At 41.9% G+C, this 17,172-nt stretch overlaps 2 protein-coding genes across 2 annotated transcripts; one reads left to right on the forward strand and one right to left on the reverse strand.

Moving 5' to 3' along the window:
• Window positions 1–271: 271 nt before the first annotated feature.
• On the reverse strand, window positions 272–5,084 carry il15ra (interleukin 15 receptor subunit alpha). Its single transcript, XM_080517925.1, has 7 exons — window positions 4,914–5,084; window positions 4,362–4,562; window positions 4,083–4,133; window positions 3,920–3,994; window positions 2,344–2,439; window positions 2,178–2,265; window positions 272–2,086 (listed from the first exon to the last, which is right to left on the reverse strand). The coding sequence occupies exons 1-7, from the start codon at window positions 4,990–4,992 to the stop codon at window positions 1,993–1,995; spliced, it is 684 nt and encodes a 227-aa protein (XP_080374051.1). The 5' UTR covers window positions 4,993–5,084; the 3' UTR covers window positions 272–1,992.
• A 573-nt stretch (window positions 5,085–5,657) lies between these two features.
• Window positions 5,658–14,550, forward strand: rbm17 (RNA binding motif protein 17). Its single transcript, XM_080517922.1, has 13 exons — window positions 5,658–5,702; window positions 6,175–6,299; window positions 6,772–6,888; window positions 6,979–7,145; window positions 7,335–7,447; window positions 7,723–7,773; window positions 8,626–8,764; window positions 8,878–9,029; window positions 9,229–9,279; window positions 10,425–10,501; window positions 10,922–11,020; window positions 11,104–11,176; window positions 14,266–14,550. The coding sequence occupies exons 2-13, from the start codon at window positions 6,177–6,179 to the stop codon at window positions 14,367–14,369; spliced, it is 1,266 nt and encodes a 421-aa protein (XP_080374048.1). The 5' UTR covers window positions 5,658–5,702; window positions 6,175–6,176; the 3' UTR covers window positions 14,370–14,550.
• Window positions 14,551–17,172: the final 2,622 nt, after the last annotated feature.

Raw genomic sequence — 17,172 nt, forward strand, 5'->3', positions numbered from 1 at the left:
AATGATTTAAATCAAAAGATAAGTCAAATGTATAATGAAAGAAATATAAGAACACTGGATAAATATCTGAATTCATCAAACATGAATAAATATATGAAAGTAAAACGGGAAAAGACGCTTAAAGTAGGAAATATAACAGATGAAGTTTGATCCAATATGAGGGAAACGCCTTGTTCCACCACCAACTCACCAATATGGAAGGAAATCTGAAGAATCTGGTTCACTTTGTTTTGTTTTTTATTATTAATACACCAAAAATAAAAAAGCAATTCCATGTATAAAGTGTGGACATTTGGTTGTAGGTCGTTCTCAGACTTTTTGGAAATGTCAGAAAACTAACAATTCTAAAATAGTACGAAAGGTAACACAGAAACCTGAGGAAATGGTCTGTATACCATATAATACTGGATTATAAACAATAAGCAATGTATAAAGCGTTAAGGTGGAGATAACATGAAGGCAAGAGTCATTGGTTCTCACGTTTATATTCACTTGTATATGAAAAAAAAATTGTATTCTAATAAAGATTTAAGTGAAAAAAATATCTAGTGATGGTTAAATGACATAAATGTAAAGATTCAATGAAGAAGCTATAAAGAAAATATCGTTTTCACTGTTCACTTCTAAAACGATCAACAAAGTCATTACATTTTATTTACATTAACCTGTAAAAGTCACCCATAAGCAGGTGTATATTTTATATTTAGTTATAGAAAAGATGTTTGTTGCATTTGGGTGTGTCAAAGTTCACTTTAATTTCTTTGACAGACACTTTGAATGTACATGTTTCACGCTGCAGCATCACATGGAGTGTTTTCTATTAATACTGGGTTTCTATTGAAGATCAGTTGAATTTATTGCTTTTTTAATGCTATTTTATTACAATATTGTAAAAGTCTTCAATGCATGATGATTTTTTTATTACATTTGTTTATGCTATTATAATTTTTTTATTACATTTTTATATTTGTCATAAAAAAAATGTAATGCCATGGTTGATCTTTTTTATTACATTTATACTTTATTAATGCCATTGTGATTTTTTTAAATTACATTTTTAATAATTTTTTTAATGCCATTGTGACTTTTCTTTTAATATTTTTTTTTAATACTATGGTGATTTTTTTTACTACAGGTTTAATGCCATTGTGGTTTTTTTATATAAAGTTTTTAATGCCATTCTGGCTTTTTTTTGATTATTTTTTTTAATCAAATTTTTTAATGCCATTATCATTTTTTTTTTCAATATTTGTGTTTAAAAATGTTTTAAGCCATGGTGATTTGTTTTTAAATATAATGTTTAATTAAAAACATTTTTTAATTCATGGTAATTGTTTACATCAAAACTGTCACGGCCAGATCACAGTGGTTCCTCATGTTTATGCAGAGATAAATATCAGTTTCTAATTATTAAATTGTCATTAATATAAACTATAAAGTATTGTCCTTGAAAACTACAGACATATTTAATGCCACTGACAATGGAATTTAGCGAAAGATAGGAAGAGTCGACTGCAGGTATCAAGTCGGAGAGAAAATCCTACAAAGTGCTGTAAACATCAAACAACGACTGTCGATAACGACCGATACTCAATAAAACATCCTGACAGGATTTCAGTTCCGGCAACCAACCAGAAGAGGGTCCAATGTACCTGACGAAACAACCGTTCATACAATAATAATGATACTAAAAAGACTGGATTTCTTCGTTTTGTGAACGTGTGATCAGAAAGCTTGACCACACAGAGCGTGGAGGTCCAACCAACGGTGATACCGCTGACTTTACTCCACCAGCGTACCGTCACTCACCTGACACGCCTTTATACGATCAACATGTGCAACTGCGTACAAATACAAGGCAAAGTCGTCTGACATTGAGGAACACCGAGAATTACGCAGAGAGTGATGTCGAGAGTTACAACTTCTTCAGTCTTCAAATGAAAGTACCGGCCGTGTCGATTCCTCCGGATGTTTGCGCTGACGGTCCAAACGCTATGGTGGCAGTTCCCCCTGCGGCACCATGGGCACCGCCTCCTCCTGCTCCTCCTCCTCCTCCTCCTCCTCCTCCGTGTTCTTCCTTGACCTCCTGGGAGAACAGATTGGAAATAATCGTACGGGCTCACACACACACAAAAAAAGCAATTCATAGATAAAGAAGACGCTTCCCTCCGTCTTACCGTCGATACAGCATGTAGCCGATCACGACCAGAGCGCCGATGGCCATCGGTAATAAAACGGAGAGGATGGTCGCCGTTCGACTTCCTCCTAAGAGACGTGAGATAATATGCTGATGATTCTCACTTTATTTATCGAAAACAAATATACGTGTATGTATGAGCTTACCACTGTGAGCCTCGCGGGTTTGGTTGCCGGAGGCGACGAGAGAGAAGGTGGACGTCTCCACTTCCCAGGGCTTTACTGTCGTCGGGGTCGCGGCGTCTTCATTCCAGTACAGGAAGATAATAATGGTGGAATATACAGAATATAGAATGTATTGTTCAGCTCCCACATTACACCTAATAGCCTCAGAATACGTACACAAAACATCACTGGACTCAAATTCTGACCATTTAAACTCATTTTAGGCCATAAAAGAGTCATACTTGGTGTTTTTTAATGACACTTCTTACATCAATATAGTTGTTCAGAACTTTTGTGGTACATTTTACTCGTTTCAGCATCATTTGACCACATCGATTTACCAATGAATGCATTACATAATGGTTCGAAGAATTGATTCACACGCTAAACAACAAAGATTAGCTCAGCTTGTAGCAGATATTTGATGTTCCTCTGGAAACAAAATGTGTTCTTTGTATAACTCGAGAGGCCGGTGTGGACTGAGAAACTTCCCTCCATCTATTCATGCTTTTTAAAAAAATTTTTATGTATGTCTATTAATTTGTTGTCTTCCGGGTTGGGAGCTGTTGCCATGGAGATGCAGTCGCGACCACATCAGAGGAGATCGTTCAGAAGTGTTCAGATTATTGATCGTTATTTCTGATCAAACTGAGGACGGCTTTGCAGGGAAACTCTTTAAACGACAGTTTGTCAAAAGCTGAAGCGAAAGAAGAAGTTGAGTTTCAGGAGAATAAAGATTGTTTATAACCACACAAACAAAGCAGAAACGATGACTCAGCACAACATCGTCGATGGTTTGTCCCGTAAATTCACATGTTTAGAGTCAAAGCTGGAGCTTTTTAAAATTTTTTTAATTTAATTTAATTTAATTTAATTTAATTTAATTTAATTTAATTTAATTTAATTTAATTTAATTTAATTTAATTTAATTTAATTTAATTTAATTTAATTTAATTTAATTTAATTTTAACAAATTAATTTATTCATTCATTTATTTATTTCCAAAGTAAAAAATAAAATAAAGTTCACATTTTGAATGTACGCAGCAGAAAAGAAGATTTACTCTTGTCATGTCTGCCCCTTAACACCTTCACAATGTTCAACCTTCTAAATATATATATATATATATATATATATATATATATATATATATAAATATTTACAGATATTTGTTTAAGCACAGTAATTACAGTATTTACAGTATACACCCCAAAACAATTACACACAAAAAAGAAAGACTATCATTTTAAATGTTTGCCCCAATCAAATATTTCACATATATCTTTTATTATTTATATTCCAATGTATTTTTCATACTTTTTTAACATTGCTGATTTTATGAGTTTAAATATATATTTACTCCCGTTACTGCAACACTTCGTTCCATTACTTTGCAATTAAAGCTGTTTTTTTAAAAAGACGTCCTGTTGTTCCTGTTCATTAAATTTTAGTGCCTTACATTTGATAAATAGTGGGTTTGATGGATCTCTATATCGTAAAGCGACATGAACAGACGAGGTGAGACTGTATAACTAAAGAATGCATTGATTTTTCTTACCGTGCAGCTTCCTGTCCGTGTTTACTATTTTTTCTCCATCGTGTGCAGCTGAACTCCGGCTCATCCTGCTGGACGCTGCCGGTGAAAATACGCCAGACGAGACAAAGTGTCTTTACAAGGAGGCGCCTTATTTACGATGTCTGATATACTATCGAATACTTACTTGGTATTGTACTTTTAGTTGTTGCCGGTGGTTTTGGCCGACTTGGGTCGTCTGGAAAACAAGAGAAAACATATAGAGATCAATTAGCGAAACTACTAATTACTATGATACTCGTTGCAGAAGGATAGGGCCAGTATGAGTACGTGTAAAATCAGACGCTATAAAGGCAACGTCAAAAGCAGAGGTTACGTTTGGAGAATCTCTAACTTGAACTGCTTATGGGAGAATGTTTCTGGTTTTCAGATGATGAACAGGTTGACAGCTTGGTGAATGTCTCACCGATACACTGCAGGCTGGATAGTTTCCACTGAACGTTTCCCTTCTGCAGCTCACATCTGATGCGATTGGAGGTCCCGGCCTTCCGGACACGTCCGTCCAAACAGCTGTACCGGAAGGTGCTGTTGATCTGCCTGCAGGCCTCGGGGGGAGTTCTGGTCCCAGGCCAGGCTGGGATGACTGGACAGGGACACGGGCGTCTCTCTGGGGGACAAATCAGTTCATGACTGGTTGGATGATTGTTGTTATTATTATTATTTCATACTGTGTATCCATGAGACTGTTTTATAGTGGTTGTCCTGACGTCAAAGTGCATCTGACTGAGATTAAACATTATTGCCTAGTGTGTGTGTGTGTGTGTGTGTATCCATGTAATTTCCATACTGCAGATCTGAAACTGTAATGTGTGTAAAAAATATCAAGATTACTCAAATAAAAACATGCACGGTGACCATTTAAAAGAACATTGTAGAATTAAATCCAGAGGGAAAAGGGTGTTTCCCACTTTCCAGCCGGAATGTTGCGAGGTAAATAAACGTGACGTGTGACGTTTACCTGCAGGGGAGAGCCGCACGGCGCCGAGCAGACAGACCATCATGACGCCGGCCGAGGGGAGAGGGGAGGCCGCCGTCATCACACCGCTCCCTCCGCTCCCCTCCACGGCTTCCCCGGTACGAACCGACCGACCGAACGACACGAAACACCCGGTCCTGCACCCGCCGCGCCGCAGGGTGGCCAAGCCGGGTCACGATCACTTTCACTTTCACTCACCGACACACCCCACATTGAGCCCGCCCACTGTGACGTCACACCCACCGCGGCCACGTTTGTAGTCCACGTTTAAATTTAATTTAATTTAATTTAATTTAATTTAATTTAATTTAATTTAATTTAATTTAATTTAATTTAATTTAATTTAATTTAATTTAATTTAATTTAATTTAATTATTTCTTTCTTTCTTTCTTAGTTTAACAGTTTAACAGAATGTTCGTTATTTATCTAGGAAATGAATAAAGAAACAAATAAAGAAACAAATAAATAAATACATTAATAAAATAAAACATTTATTTGTTTATTTATTTGAACCTAAACAGAGAAATAATGATTGGGCGTAAATATTAGTGAAATCTTTGTCAACTATATATACTAAAATATATTTTTAGAAGTAAATATGTCTCAATATTTCTGTTTACAAGTAATTTTGTAGCTCTTCTTTCGATGGCGACTGCGTTTTTCTGCGATGCGCCGTTGACCTCCCACCGCTCGGGGGCGCCAGACCGCAAAGTGGCGGAAGTCTGACGCTCGGTTTTGTTGTGGTGCTGCTACTTCCGTCCACCGACCGGGTAAATCAATGTGCTGTTCGCTATATTAAAACTCTTATTTCACTCAGTTATTTTTACTAAATGTGCAGGTATATCCAGTTTTGCTCGGCTGGAAACAAGTCACATTATTCAGCTGGCGCTTCCAGACGTCTTGTACGTGGGAGCGAACAGTTTCTTGGCGTCATTAGCATTAGCTCATTAGTTAGCTTGTTTCTCTCGGTGTTGTCTGGTGTTAAAGGTTTTAATCGAAATATCAGCCAACAACTTTTAGAGTGCAGCAACTGTGTCGTGAAGTTTTTCTTCTGTCAATTATTAAGAGCTTGAAAGTATGTGGCCGTTGAGTAGGGACGTAACCCATGACTCCAGTCGATGTAATTGATAATTGAATGGGAATTAAACTGTGTGTGTGTGTGTGTGTGTGTGTGTGTGTGTGTGTGTGTGTGTGTGTGTGTGTGTGTGTGTGTGTGTGTGTGTGTGTGTGTGTGTGAGAAAGCCATGTCGCTGTACGATGACCTCGGTGTGGGTGCCAGTGACACCAAAACCGAAGGATGGTCGAAGAACTTCAAGCTGCTTCAGTCCCAGCTGAAGGTGAAGAAGGCGGCTCTGACCCAGGCGAAGGTAAATGTCGTATAACTTTTGTATTGCTGTGCAGTTCAGTGGTCCTATGCGTTGTCATTGTGATCCCCATCAATGACAAATTGTTGGAGTAACTACAGTCCCTCATTTCTTTTCAGTTTCCATGTTTAGTCTGACTGAATTCTTACATGCAGTTTTGATTTTGAGAGCTATTTAACCTCAGTAACGTCGAGGTAGCATCATATTCTCGTGTGCCCAAAAAGTATTTGTGAAGTTTCATCCTCAGTCAAGGTAGACTATGGCCTAAAGTAATCCCAATGCACAGTATTTCAGTGCGTTAGAAAATCAAAATGTGCTCCTACAAGATTAATTAGTTTGTCCAGGTGTGCAGACGTTTTCTACACATACTCTTTCATGCATAAAGCCCAAAAGCCCATACGGTGACAATAAAAGAAACTGTGTGTGTGTGTGTGTGTGTGTGTGTGTGTGTGTGTGTGTGTGTGTGTGTGTGTAGACCCAGCGGATGAAGCAGACCACTGTTCTGGCTCCTGTCATCGATCTCAAACGAGGAAGCTCGAGTGACGACCGACAGATCACGGACACGCCCCCGCACGCCCCCGCCGGCCTCAAGGTTCGCCTCGCTGTGGCCGTGAGCTCGCTGGGCTTTTTTTTTGTGGCCGTGGGTCTCGTCTAAAAGCGTCTCTTGGCCTGCTTGTTGCAGGACCCCGTCCCCAGTGGGTTCTCCTCCGGCGACGTTCTGATCCCGCTGGCCGACGAGTACGACCCCATGTTCCCCAACGACTACGAGAAAGTGGTGAAGAGACACAGAGAAGAGCGACAGCGGCAGAGAGAGCAGGAGCGGCAGAAGGAGATCGAAGAGCGGGAAAAGTAATGCTGAGCTTTCTTGTATAAAAACACCAGGGGCGCGTTAATTTATGTAATAGATGCAGAATAACCTCTGATGGAGAAGTTTTTAGGTACTCTGTGGAAGGTGCTATTGGGATCAGTTAAATTAAATTGAAAAATACGGAGCACAAACCAAACGGAGTTAAATCATGAACTTTGTCTATCTTGCAGGAAAAGGAAAGAAAGGCATGAAGGTGGAGCGCCGAGTGGTTTCTCCCGGTTCCCGGCAGCAGAAGGCGAGTCGGACGAGGACGAGGAGTACGAGAAAGAGCGAAGGAAGAGGAGTGAGTTTGTTTTTTGTTTTTAATTATCTTTACAGAAACAAAAACATGACAAGTTTTGCAAAAGCGAGCTTTGTTTTTATCCCAGATTCAGTTCAATAAACCCATGAAAGGGAGAAAAGCAGTGAAGAGAGGAAGGAACCATCAAAATATTGATCTAAATAACTGTTCATGGTCAAAGTTCTACATGGTTCCACTTTGAAAAATGTGTGAAATCAACATGTTTTATTGTGTTTCTAAACTCCAAATGCTCTTCTCGGACTCTTTCAATGTCTCAGCTATGGGAGGAGCAGCCATCGCGCCGCCTTCGTCACTTGTGGACAGAGACGGTATGTGTGATGCTCCATCAGAATAACGACTCGGCGTCGCTCCACCTGACTTTTCTTAGCTTCTTATCAGAGACTCTGATCACAATCCCTTGATTTAGACCTGAACATTTCAAGTCGACACACTCGACGACATGTTTATAAGAAGTTGTATGTTCCCCTTGTAAAATGGCAGATAGATGCTTTATTGCATTTCTGTCGCACGCAGTCTTCCATCTGTGATCGGCTCATTTAAGTCTTTTAAAACAGAACGGAGAAGTTTTCATCACCTTTTCCAGCTGTATTTGGACTTCAGAAATATTTCCTCATTCACCATGTGAAAGCGGAGGAGCTTCCTTGTTTGCTCGGGGGTCCCTGTTTTCAAAACACCCATATTAGAAGACTTTGGCACTATACAGTGTAATAATAAAATGTTATAAACACGGTCTCTACCAAACAAATACACACGGAAGCTACAGACTGCAGCGCTACTGCCGTTCTTACTAGTATAAAACACAACAGGTTTATATAACTTTAGAAGCGTATATATGTGAAATGCGAGTCCTTCGGCGCCATGTCCTCCTACCCCTCTGTTAAATTCTTCGTTTCGAGGGGTGAATAGCCCTTCCCCTCACCCCTCAGACTCTCGCATTTCAAAGGGGTAGGGGTAAGATGAAGGGCTAAGGGGGAGAATTGGGATTGGCCCTTAACACTAAAACCAACAGCAGGTAATAAAAAAATTCACCAGCAGGGGGCAGCAGAGACCCTCCATCAAATCAGTAAAAAAAAAATCAATTCATGACCTATTTTCTGTCACAACAGCCACACTTGATGAGCTTCTTATACCATTTGATTTATTTCCCCCCTCCTGCGAAGGCTCCGCTCCATATTCCTACGAGGATGAAGGTCGTCCTTCCAGGAGCTCCAAGGCCGCCATCCCGCCGCCGATGTACGAGGACGCGGACCGGCCCCGGTCGCCTCCCGCACCGACCAGCTCCTTCCTGGCCAACATGGGGTGAGCGAGACGCACCACGACAAGCCGTCTTTGTCTCTGCGTCGCCTCAAATGTTTGACCCCACCCCCTCCCCCTAACCCTCCCCCTCCCCTCTCCACCGTGTCGCCTCGCAGAGGGACGGTGGCCCACAAGATCATGCAGAAGTACGGCTTCAAGGAGGGCCAGGGCCTGGGGAAGCACGAGCAGGGCCTGAGCACGGCGCTGTCGGTGGAGAAAACCAGCAAGCGGGGCGGAAAGATCATCATCGGAGACGCGGCGGAGAAGCGTGAGTCCGTCTGCCGTCCCTCACTTTGTCCAGCAGCGGCGTGAGCATCGCCGTCCGCTGGGACTGTTCTCACCCCCTCCCCCCGGTGACCACAACCGCCATGTTTTACTGTGATTCTGTGTGCATGTCTTTCATTCTGTGTGTTGTTGTTGTTTTTTTTCTTTTTGTTGTTGTTGTTTTTCCGGGTGCGACTGAGCAGCGGGGTCCAGCCAGTCAGGAGTCGCTGAGGCTCCAGCCGGAGGCTTTGCAGGTTTGCCTTTTCTGCCTTGCTTTTATTTTGAAGAGCCAGTGTGTCGTAGTTTCATCTGCTGGTGAAGAATCTCGAAATAAATTTAAAAAACGGTGAATTCTCAGCCTTAAATGAAAAATCATTTAAAGATCCTCGAGTCATTATGTCATCCACACCGGTCCTACAAGCGTGTGTGTGTGTGTGTGTGTGTGTGTGTGTGTTTGCAAATGTGACGTATTGAGTGTTTTTACACCAAATGATCCTGGAAGCGGCAGCGTAGCACATTAGCTTCACGCTAGTTGTGTGTGAACGTGACGGATCTCCACACAGGAAGAAATTTGTAGGTTTATGAAAACAATCATCCTTAGTTAGGTATTTAATTCCTAAGCTCATATATACAGGGAATCCAGAATAAGTTGAATACTTCTTTTTTGCACACAGATGAAAATCCTATATTTTGTTCCCCTTTTTTCACCGCTTGCAGTGCTTGTGGTTGACAGCTAGAGGCCGCCACCTGCAGCTTTTACTGTTCAGGTGTATAAACTGTACAGCTCCTTTAAACATTGCCAACAAAAGTGTTAAAGTTTACAAACGCCTCATTAAGGGTTGTGTGTGTAAAACTTCTAACGACATTTAAATACAGTTTTAGTAGCAGTTTAGCCCAAAACTCACTTTTTGACATGGAGTACATAACAGGTTGCTTCATGTACATTAATCCAGTGTCTGGCTCCATTCAACCTCTCTTTTTTTATTTGCAGGTCAATTTGTGGGCACATTAAGTTCTCATCCTTTAAATATATGATTTGATTTTAATCACCTGAGTACGACTAGATAGATAGATACTTTAATGATCTCCAAGAGAAATTCACAATTCCAGCAGCAGCAATATGGAAACACAGGGGCATGCAGGGTTACAAAAAACATATTGTATCCATTAAGTAGATCAGCATGACTGGGATCAGTTTGAGTCCACTGATAATGTTCTAATGTGCTTATCATACCGGATAATAAACAGAATCTTTGAATTAAATCAGAAAGATTTATGCCAGGCTATGTTTCTGCAGAATATCTGCAAATAAATGGAATCTGTGAAAACCTAACTGGGGGAAGAAAAAAAAAAAGAAAGAAAAGCCAAATGATGATTTATGTCTGTTTCTATTTGACAGCCGACCCGTCGAAGAAGTCTGAGATGAACCCGCTCACAGAGATTCTCAAAAACCCGACCAAAGTGGTTCTCCTGAGGGTACGTGTGTGTGTGTGTGTGTGTGTGTGTGTGTGTGTGTGTGTGTGTGTGTGTGTGTGTGTGTGTGTGTGTGTGTGTGTGTGTGTGTGTGTGTGTGTGTGTGTGTGTGTGTGTGTGTGTGTGTGTGTGTGTGTGTGTGTGTGTGTGTGTGTGTGTGTGTGTGTGTGTGTGTGTGTGTGTGGTGAGTTCACCAAACGTAGAGCCTTTGATTCCCTCGGCCAGGTTGAATATCATCATGACGCCACACTTCAGGTTCTGCCTCATCTGGGCCTTTTCAGTCACAAAACTCATCCAAGGAGCTTCAAATGAGTAAAGTTTGTTGTAAAAGAAATGGCCAAATATGAAGTGGCGTGCAGGTGAGAGAGGCTCTTATTCTGAAAATGTGGCCTCAGTGGGTCTTACCAGTGCTTTCCCTTGCAGAACATGGTGGGCCGAGGAGAGGTGGACGAAGACCTGGAAGGAGAGACGAAGGAAGAGTGCGAGAAATACGGCAAAGTGGTGAAATGTGTCATTTTCGAGGTGAGAAAAGTCGAATCTTGGCTGGATTCCGGTCGCCGTGGTCGAGCAGGACGGACTCCAACCAGACACTTTCCCCGTCTCAGATCGCAGAGGTGCTGGACGACGAGGCGGTGAGGATATTCCTGGAGTTTGAGCGAGTGGAGTCGGCCATCAAAGGTCAGTATCGCCCCGCTACGTCTTTTCAAATGTCGTTAGAGAAAGCGTCGGTGGCGAGGGGACGGTTAAAACTGTCATTGTCGATCACGCCGAAGCAGCCGCTTGTGTAACTGCTCCGGTGACGCTGGGGGAAGTGTGTCTCCGTCTAAATGAGGCGGCCCAGATCACAAACCAGGTGAGACTCGCCTCCCCGCGGTGTTACATCACCACTCCGGGGCCGCGCTTACATCACCACTCCGCCAGAGCAGGACGACTCCCAGAAGTGGCCCTTAAGAGACCACCACCACCACCTCCACCCCCACCCCTAACACCACCACCCCTACCACCCCTAACACCACCACCCCTACCACCCCTAACACCACCACCACCACCACCACCCCTAACACCACCACCATCCCCAACACCACCACACCACCACCACCACCCCTAACACCACCACCCCTAACACCACCACCACCCCCAACACCACCACCCCTAACACCACCACCACCACCACCCCTAACACCACCACCACCACCCCTACCACCCCTAACACTACCACCACCCCTAACACCACCACCGCCACCACCCCTAGCACCACCACCACCCCTAACACCACCACCACCACCACCCTTAACACCACCACCACCACCCCTACCACCCCTAACACTACCACCACCCCTAACACCACCACCGCCACCACCCCTAGCACCACCACCACCCCTAACACCACCACCGCCACCACCCCTAGCACCACCACCACCCCTAACACCACCACCACCCCTAACACTACCACCACCCCCAACACCTCCACCACCACCACCGGGCAGAAGAAAGCTACAAAAGCAATTATCATAAAGAAAAACTAAAATCAATGTGAATGCAAAAGCCTAGATTTCAGAAGTTATTTTGTCTGCTAATTAGCTTTGTTGCATGACTCGGTGTTTCCAAGGTTGATTTTCACCGTCATTATGAAGCCGCTGCTTTTCCACGCGACTCCACTCAGTTTCAGTCATTTTCCATCACAATACTATCGTAGCACCGCCCGCCGTAGCGGGTGGAGTCGTCGGAAGCCAGGCGACGCGAAACTCCCGTCATTTGTAATGCGAAAACAGAACGCAAAACTCCTCCGGAGGGACACGAAGGCGCTGAAACCTGCCGGGCGAACGGAGGAGAAGCAGGGGAGGAGGAGGAGGAGGAGGCCGGTGGAAAAACCTGAAGTGTGACGGTAGAACAAGTCTGCTCTCCTGCAACTACAGCAACTTTCTACCTGTGTAGGAAACCCCGCGTCACGGCCGTGAGACCATGACCGGACGTAAACAAGCTCCTCCCTCCTTCACTGAAGATCAATAGTAAACTCAATAGATCCAGTTCTGTCTTTAATCAAACCTGGCAACCCTTTTATAAAACACCTGTCCAACATCACTGTCCACCCAGAGACAATATCTAGATGGTCCTGTCCACTGTTGTTTTGTTTTCTTAGTTTTTGTTATGTTTTCTTAGTTTTTTTGTCTTTTTGTTGTTTGGTTTTTCTTTTGTCTTTGTTAGTTTTTTGTTTTTTGTCTTTTTGTTTTGTTTTGTTATATTTTCTTAGCTTTTTTTTGTTGTTTTGTTTGTGTGTTTTTTCTTTTGGTTTTCTTACTTTTTTGTTTTTGTCTTTTGGTTTTGTTTTGTTTGTTTTTGTTTTCGTCGTCTTGTCTTGATTTTTTTTCCTGCTTTGTTTGTCTGTCTTTCCTCTATTTTATTTACTTTACGTTCCTTATGTGTCTACGTCCCGAATTAAGTTTCTCACTTGAGGCTTGAGGAGACGAGGGACAATCCTGGACGTTTTTGAAGGACGTAGAAACAAAACTGGGCTCATTGGATATTATCATTATTTATTTTTACCAACCTGGATTAGATTGAACCCTTTTAATTCTCACGTCTGTCCACCCACACCTTCTTTTTCCCCCTTCTGTTGTACAAAAACCTGAAAACACGAATCAAAAGATTTTTTTTAAAAAGAGGAAAATCCAGAGATGAAGTCTCTGATAGAAATCTGTACAATTCAGACTGAATGGAAACGTTTCTAATTTCAAAGGAGAAAAATAATAATTTATTATAGTGACATAAAAGAATTTGTTTCCACTAAAACTGCAGTGTCACTGGAGCCGGTCTGTGTGGGAATCCGGTCTGAACTGGACTTTCAGACGCGCCAGTAAACAATGAGAGTCTCATTAACGTGACGGCGCTTTAAATATAAAGACGAATTGTCAGAATCTAAACAAACGCCGGACGTCTGAAAATTACAGTTTCCCCCGAATGAGAGTTAGAAAACAGAGCGGACTCTTCCAGAAGTCCTTCCCCCTCACATGACGGAGAGTCAGAACGTCACCGCGTGAAACAATCCCCGCTCTGTGGACTCCGGTGTGTTTATGTCCGGGATCACTTGATGCAAACATGACATCCATGGACTCTGCTTCACCGCTGACTCACACCCAAGGTGTCCCGTCGGCTCAGTGAATCATTGACCGGAGGAGTTCTGGACGTCCGAGACCTTCGTCTGACGTCTTTCTGGGACATGAAGGGAGAAAAAATAAATAAATCTAAATGTTTTTGAGAGTCGAGCGTCGAGAGGTTCGTCAAGTAATTTCTCATCAATTCATCCATGAATAAGCTGGAATACAAAAAAACAGTTGTTGTGGTAAATAAGTCAATAAATACAAACACCTGAAGCGTGTTTCCAAACTCTTTCTTTCCGCCAGACACTCGTTCACGACTTTAGATTAACCTTTAACCCGTTTCCTGTCGCTAATAAACATAATCTTGGTTCCATCGTGTTACACTTTACGAGCAATAAATTAATTCAATCCCGTTTCCACGGCAACGTTTCAAGTGAAAACGCAGTTTTTGTCCGTCTTCAGAAAGTTTTACGCTGCAACGCTGTCCGTTTCCATGGAAACGGCGCTCAAAACGCTGCGTTATTCACGACTTGCTGCCAATTGTTTGTATTTTTTTGTAATGAAACCGCACACACACACACACACACACACATACGTGCACATAGAGACCCATAAACACGATGACTGGGGGAACACGGGCGTTTCACTGACGTCAGCTTCTCTCTGCAGCCGTGGTCGACCTGAACGGACGCTACTTCGGCGGGCGCGTGGTGAAGGCCTGCTTCTACAACCTGGACAAGTTTCGTATCCTGGACCTCGGCGAGCAGGTCTGACGACGCCGCTTCATCACCCGCCGGCTCCTCCTTTGTACATAATCTTGTTTTTTTTTTTTGTTTGTTTTTTTACATTTCCTCAACAAATCATGTCTTGTCGTTGCGAAGTTGTGGAGTTTTGTTTCCTGTGGTTACAAAATACCTTTATGCGAATAAAGTGTGTCGACTTCTCACTTCTGTTCGCCCGCCGTCTTTTATTATGGTGAATCACCTCGTTTGTCACGGCGACGATTGAAAACCACACGTCCTGTGACGCAGGAACTCCCCAAACCCGAGACTTCTAATTCCCTCTCTTGTGAATTTTTCTGACATAACACTGGGGGGGGGGGGGGGGGAGGAGCGTCTTAACTTAGCCCTGCAGGATGATGGGCAGGGATGCTGAATGCAGCCTCATTCAAAAACTTATGTAACGGGCGAGAGAGACCCGGGAGACGAGGCGTCCAGAGACTCCCGCTGATTGAATTCAGACCAGGAGGAACGGAAACGACGCGAAAAAAAATCCACAAGGACGACTCGTCTCTCACACGTTTCTGCATTATTGATGTGACAGATTTCAAAGATTTGACGCATTCAGAAGGATTATTAAGTGTATTTGACACAAAAACATGCTTGCGTGTATTAAAGTCGAGGATATCGTGTATTTTTTGCGTCTTTTATATTGAAAACTGAAGATTTGTTGCAGCAAAATAACGAGTTTAATGGTCTGAAGTAAAAAAAATATAAGATCAATGGTTGTTTTATGATTATTTCCCCATATTTACACGTCATTATATACGGCTTTTCGTCAAGTCATTCCTAAAAGTGGATATAAATGTACTTTAAATCAATTTGTTTACCATTAAGATAAAGGTAAACAAAGCCATACTACAGTAAATACAGTTGTGTGATAAAATGTTTTTTTTGCACGTTTTCCACATTTAAATGTTTCAGATCATTAAACAAATTTAAACATCAAAGGTAACAAGTAAACATCAAATGCAGGAAGAAAGAAAATCCAAAGTTACATGGCCTTGAGTGAAAAAGTGTTTTTTTTTTAGTGTGGAAAATGTGCAAAAAAAGTAAGAAATCTGTAAATATGGACATATATACAGATACAGTATATGAAAAATATATAAAATATCAATTAGGAATAATTAGTGCTGTCAAAAAATAAGGCGTTAATTGATTTGGAATGTTTAATTTGTAAAAATATTTTAACGTAATTAACGTACTTTGTTCACTTCCATTGTTTTCTCTGCACCGTGACTCCAGAGCAGCATAACACCCAGTGGAATAATACTAAGGGTGAAAGTTTCACTTTAAAAAGTTCCCTGACGGCTGATTGAGAAAGTAAAAGTCAATAGCTTTACTTTGAAAAGCCGAATTCTACCACCGCAGTAGTAATTCTGCAGCAAAACAGCAGGTTGCCAGGTTGGCTGACCGGAAGGCAACAAACTGCTGAAACTGGAGGAAATACTGGTAAAATATTAATTCATACTGTTTCTCTGGTTCTCCTGTGTGTGTGTGTGTGTGTGTGTGTGTGTGTGTGTGTGTGTGTGTGTGTGTGTGTGTGTGTGTGTGTGTGTGTGTGTGTGTGTGTTCCAGTGTATAATTGCCACTTCGTTCATGTAATAAATTCACAACTTTATTTCTAGAAATATGAATATTGTCAAAGTGGAGGAGCTGCACTGTAACTGAACCCAGACTTCTGTCAGATGTTTATTAATTAATTCATGTTTTCATTGTTTTGTTGATCTTGGAGAGAAAGAGTTTCACCAAAAGCTAAAAGGACGTTATAAAAAAACGTCTTTTAATTTAAATAGAGTCTCTGTGTGTCGAGTCGACATCAATTCTGTGGTTTTCCCTCAATAAAGATAAATTACAAGCTTCAGCCTTCAGGAGAAAAACAATGCGATTAATCGCAATTAATTACAGAAAATTGTGCGATTAATGAGTTAATTATTTTTAATCGACTGACAGCATGAGAAATAATATGTAAAAGTACATTTTACAGGATTTTTCTCGCCCCTCCACCCCCAAAATGAATTTCAAAACTCGTCGTCCTCCAATCGAAGCCAAACGGTGAAACCGAAATCGGAGTCGGTCGGTAAAAATAGACGTTGGAGTCGTGGGGAAGTTGAGACGCCTGCTGAAGGTGCACGTTATCGCCACCGAGAGAAGTTTATGCAGCTCAAAATAAAATCTTTAAATAAAAAAAAAACCCATTGTTCCTTAAGAGCAAATGTAAAAAATGTTCCACATGCATGTAGACGGTCACACTGTGCAGCCCGAGTTGTAACCCATTACTCCTTGACCCAGATATACCAGGAGGGGGGGGGGGGGTCAGTGAGGTCGGCGACCCTCCACCGCTAAATGTTTTAATAAACGTGTGACCTGGATATGTGGAGGTCGGGTTTCTGCCGGGACGCATTGGACGTGTTGCTTTAACAAGGTGGAGAGTAAATAAACCCAGATAAGATAAGATGAGATGAGATGAGATGAGATGAGTCGTTCTGTATTGATTGCCGGGAAATTTGCATTTCACAGGAGCTTCGCTGAGGAAAGTAAGGGAAATGATAGGAGGGAAAAGAAGAAGAAAAAACAAATGGTGACTTTAAAGACCAGGTTGGAAATGTCATTGAGGCCAGAAAAAAAAAAGAGTTTCCATGAAAGCTGAAGCCCTGGAACAGCTTGACATTGATATTCAGGAGAACAGCTTCATGGTTTCATCACAGGTAGATCATTTATTATAATAAGTGAATTATTTGTAACATTTCAGTGACCGAGGCTGAAGAGGAATGAATCTTTACGTTACACGTAAAGA

Source organism: Blennius ocellaris, assembly GCF_963422515.1.
Source record: "Blennius ocellaris genome assembly, chromosome: 22".
Lineage (NCBI taxonomy): Eukaryota > Metazoa > Chordata > Actinopteri > Blenniiformes > Blenniidae > Blennius > Blennius ocellaris.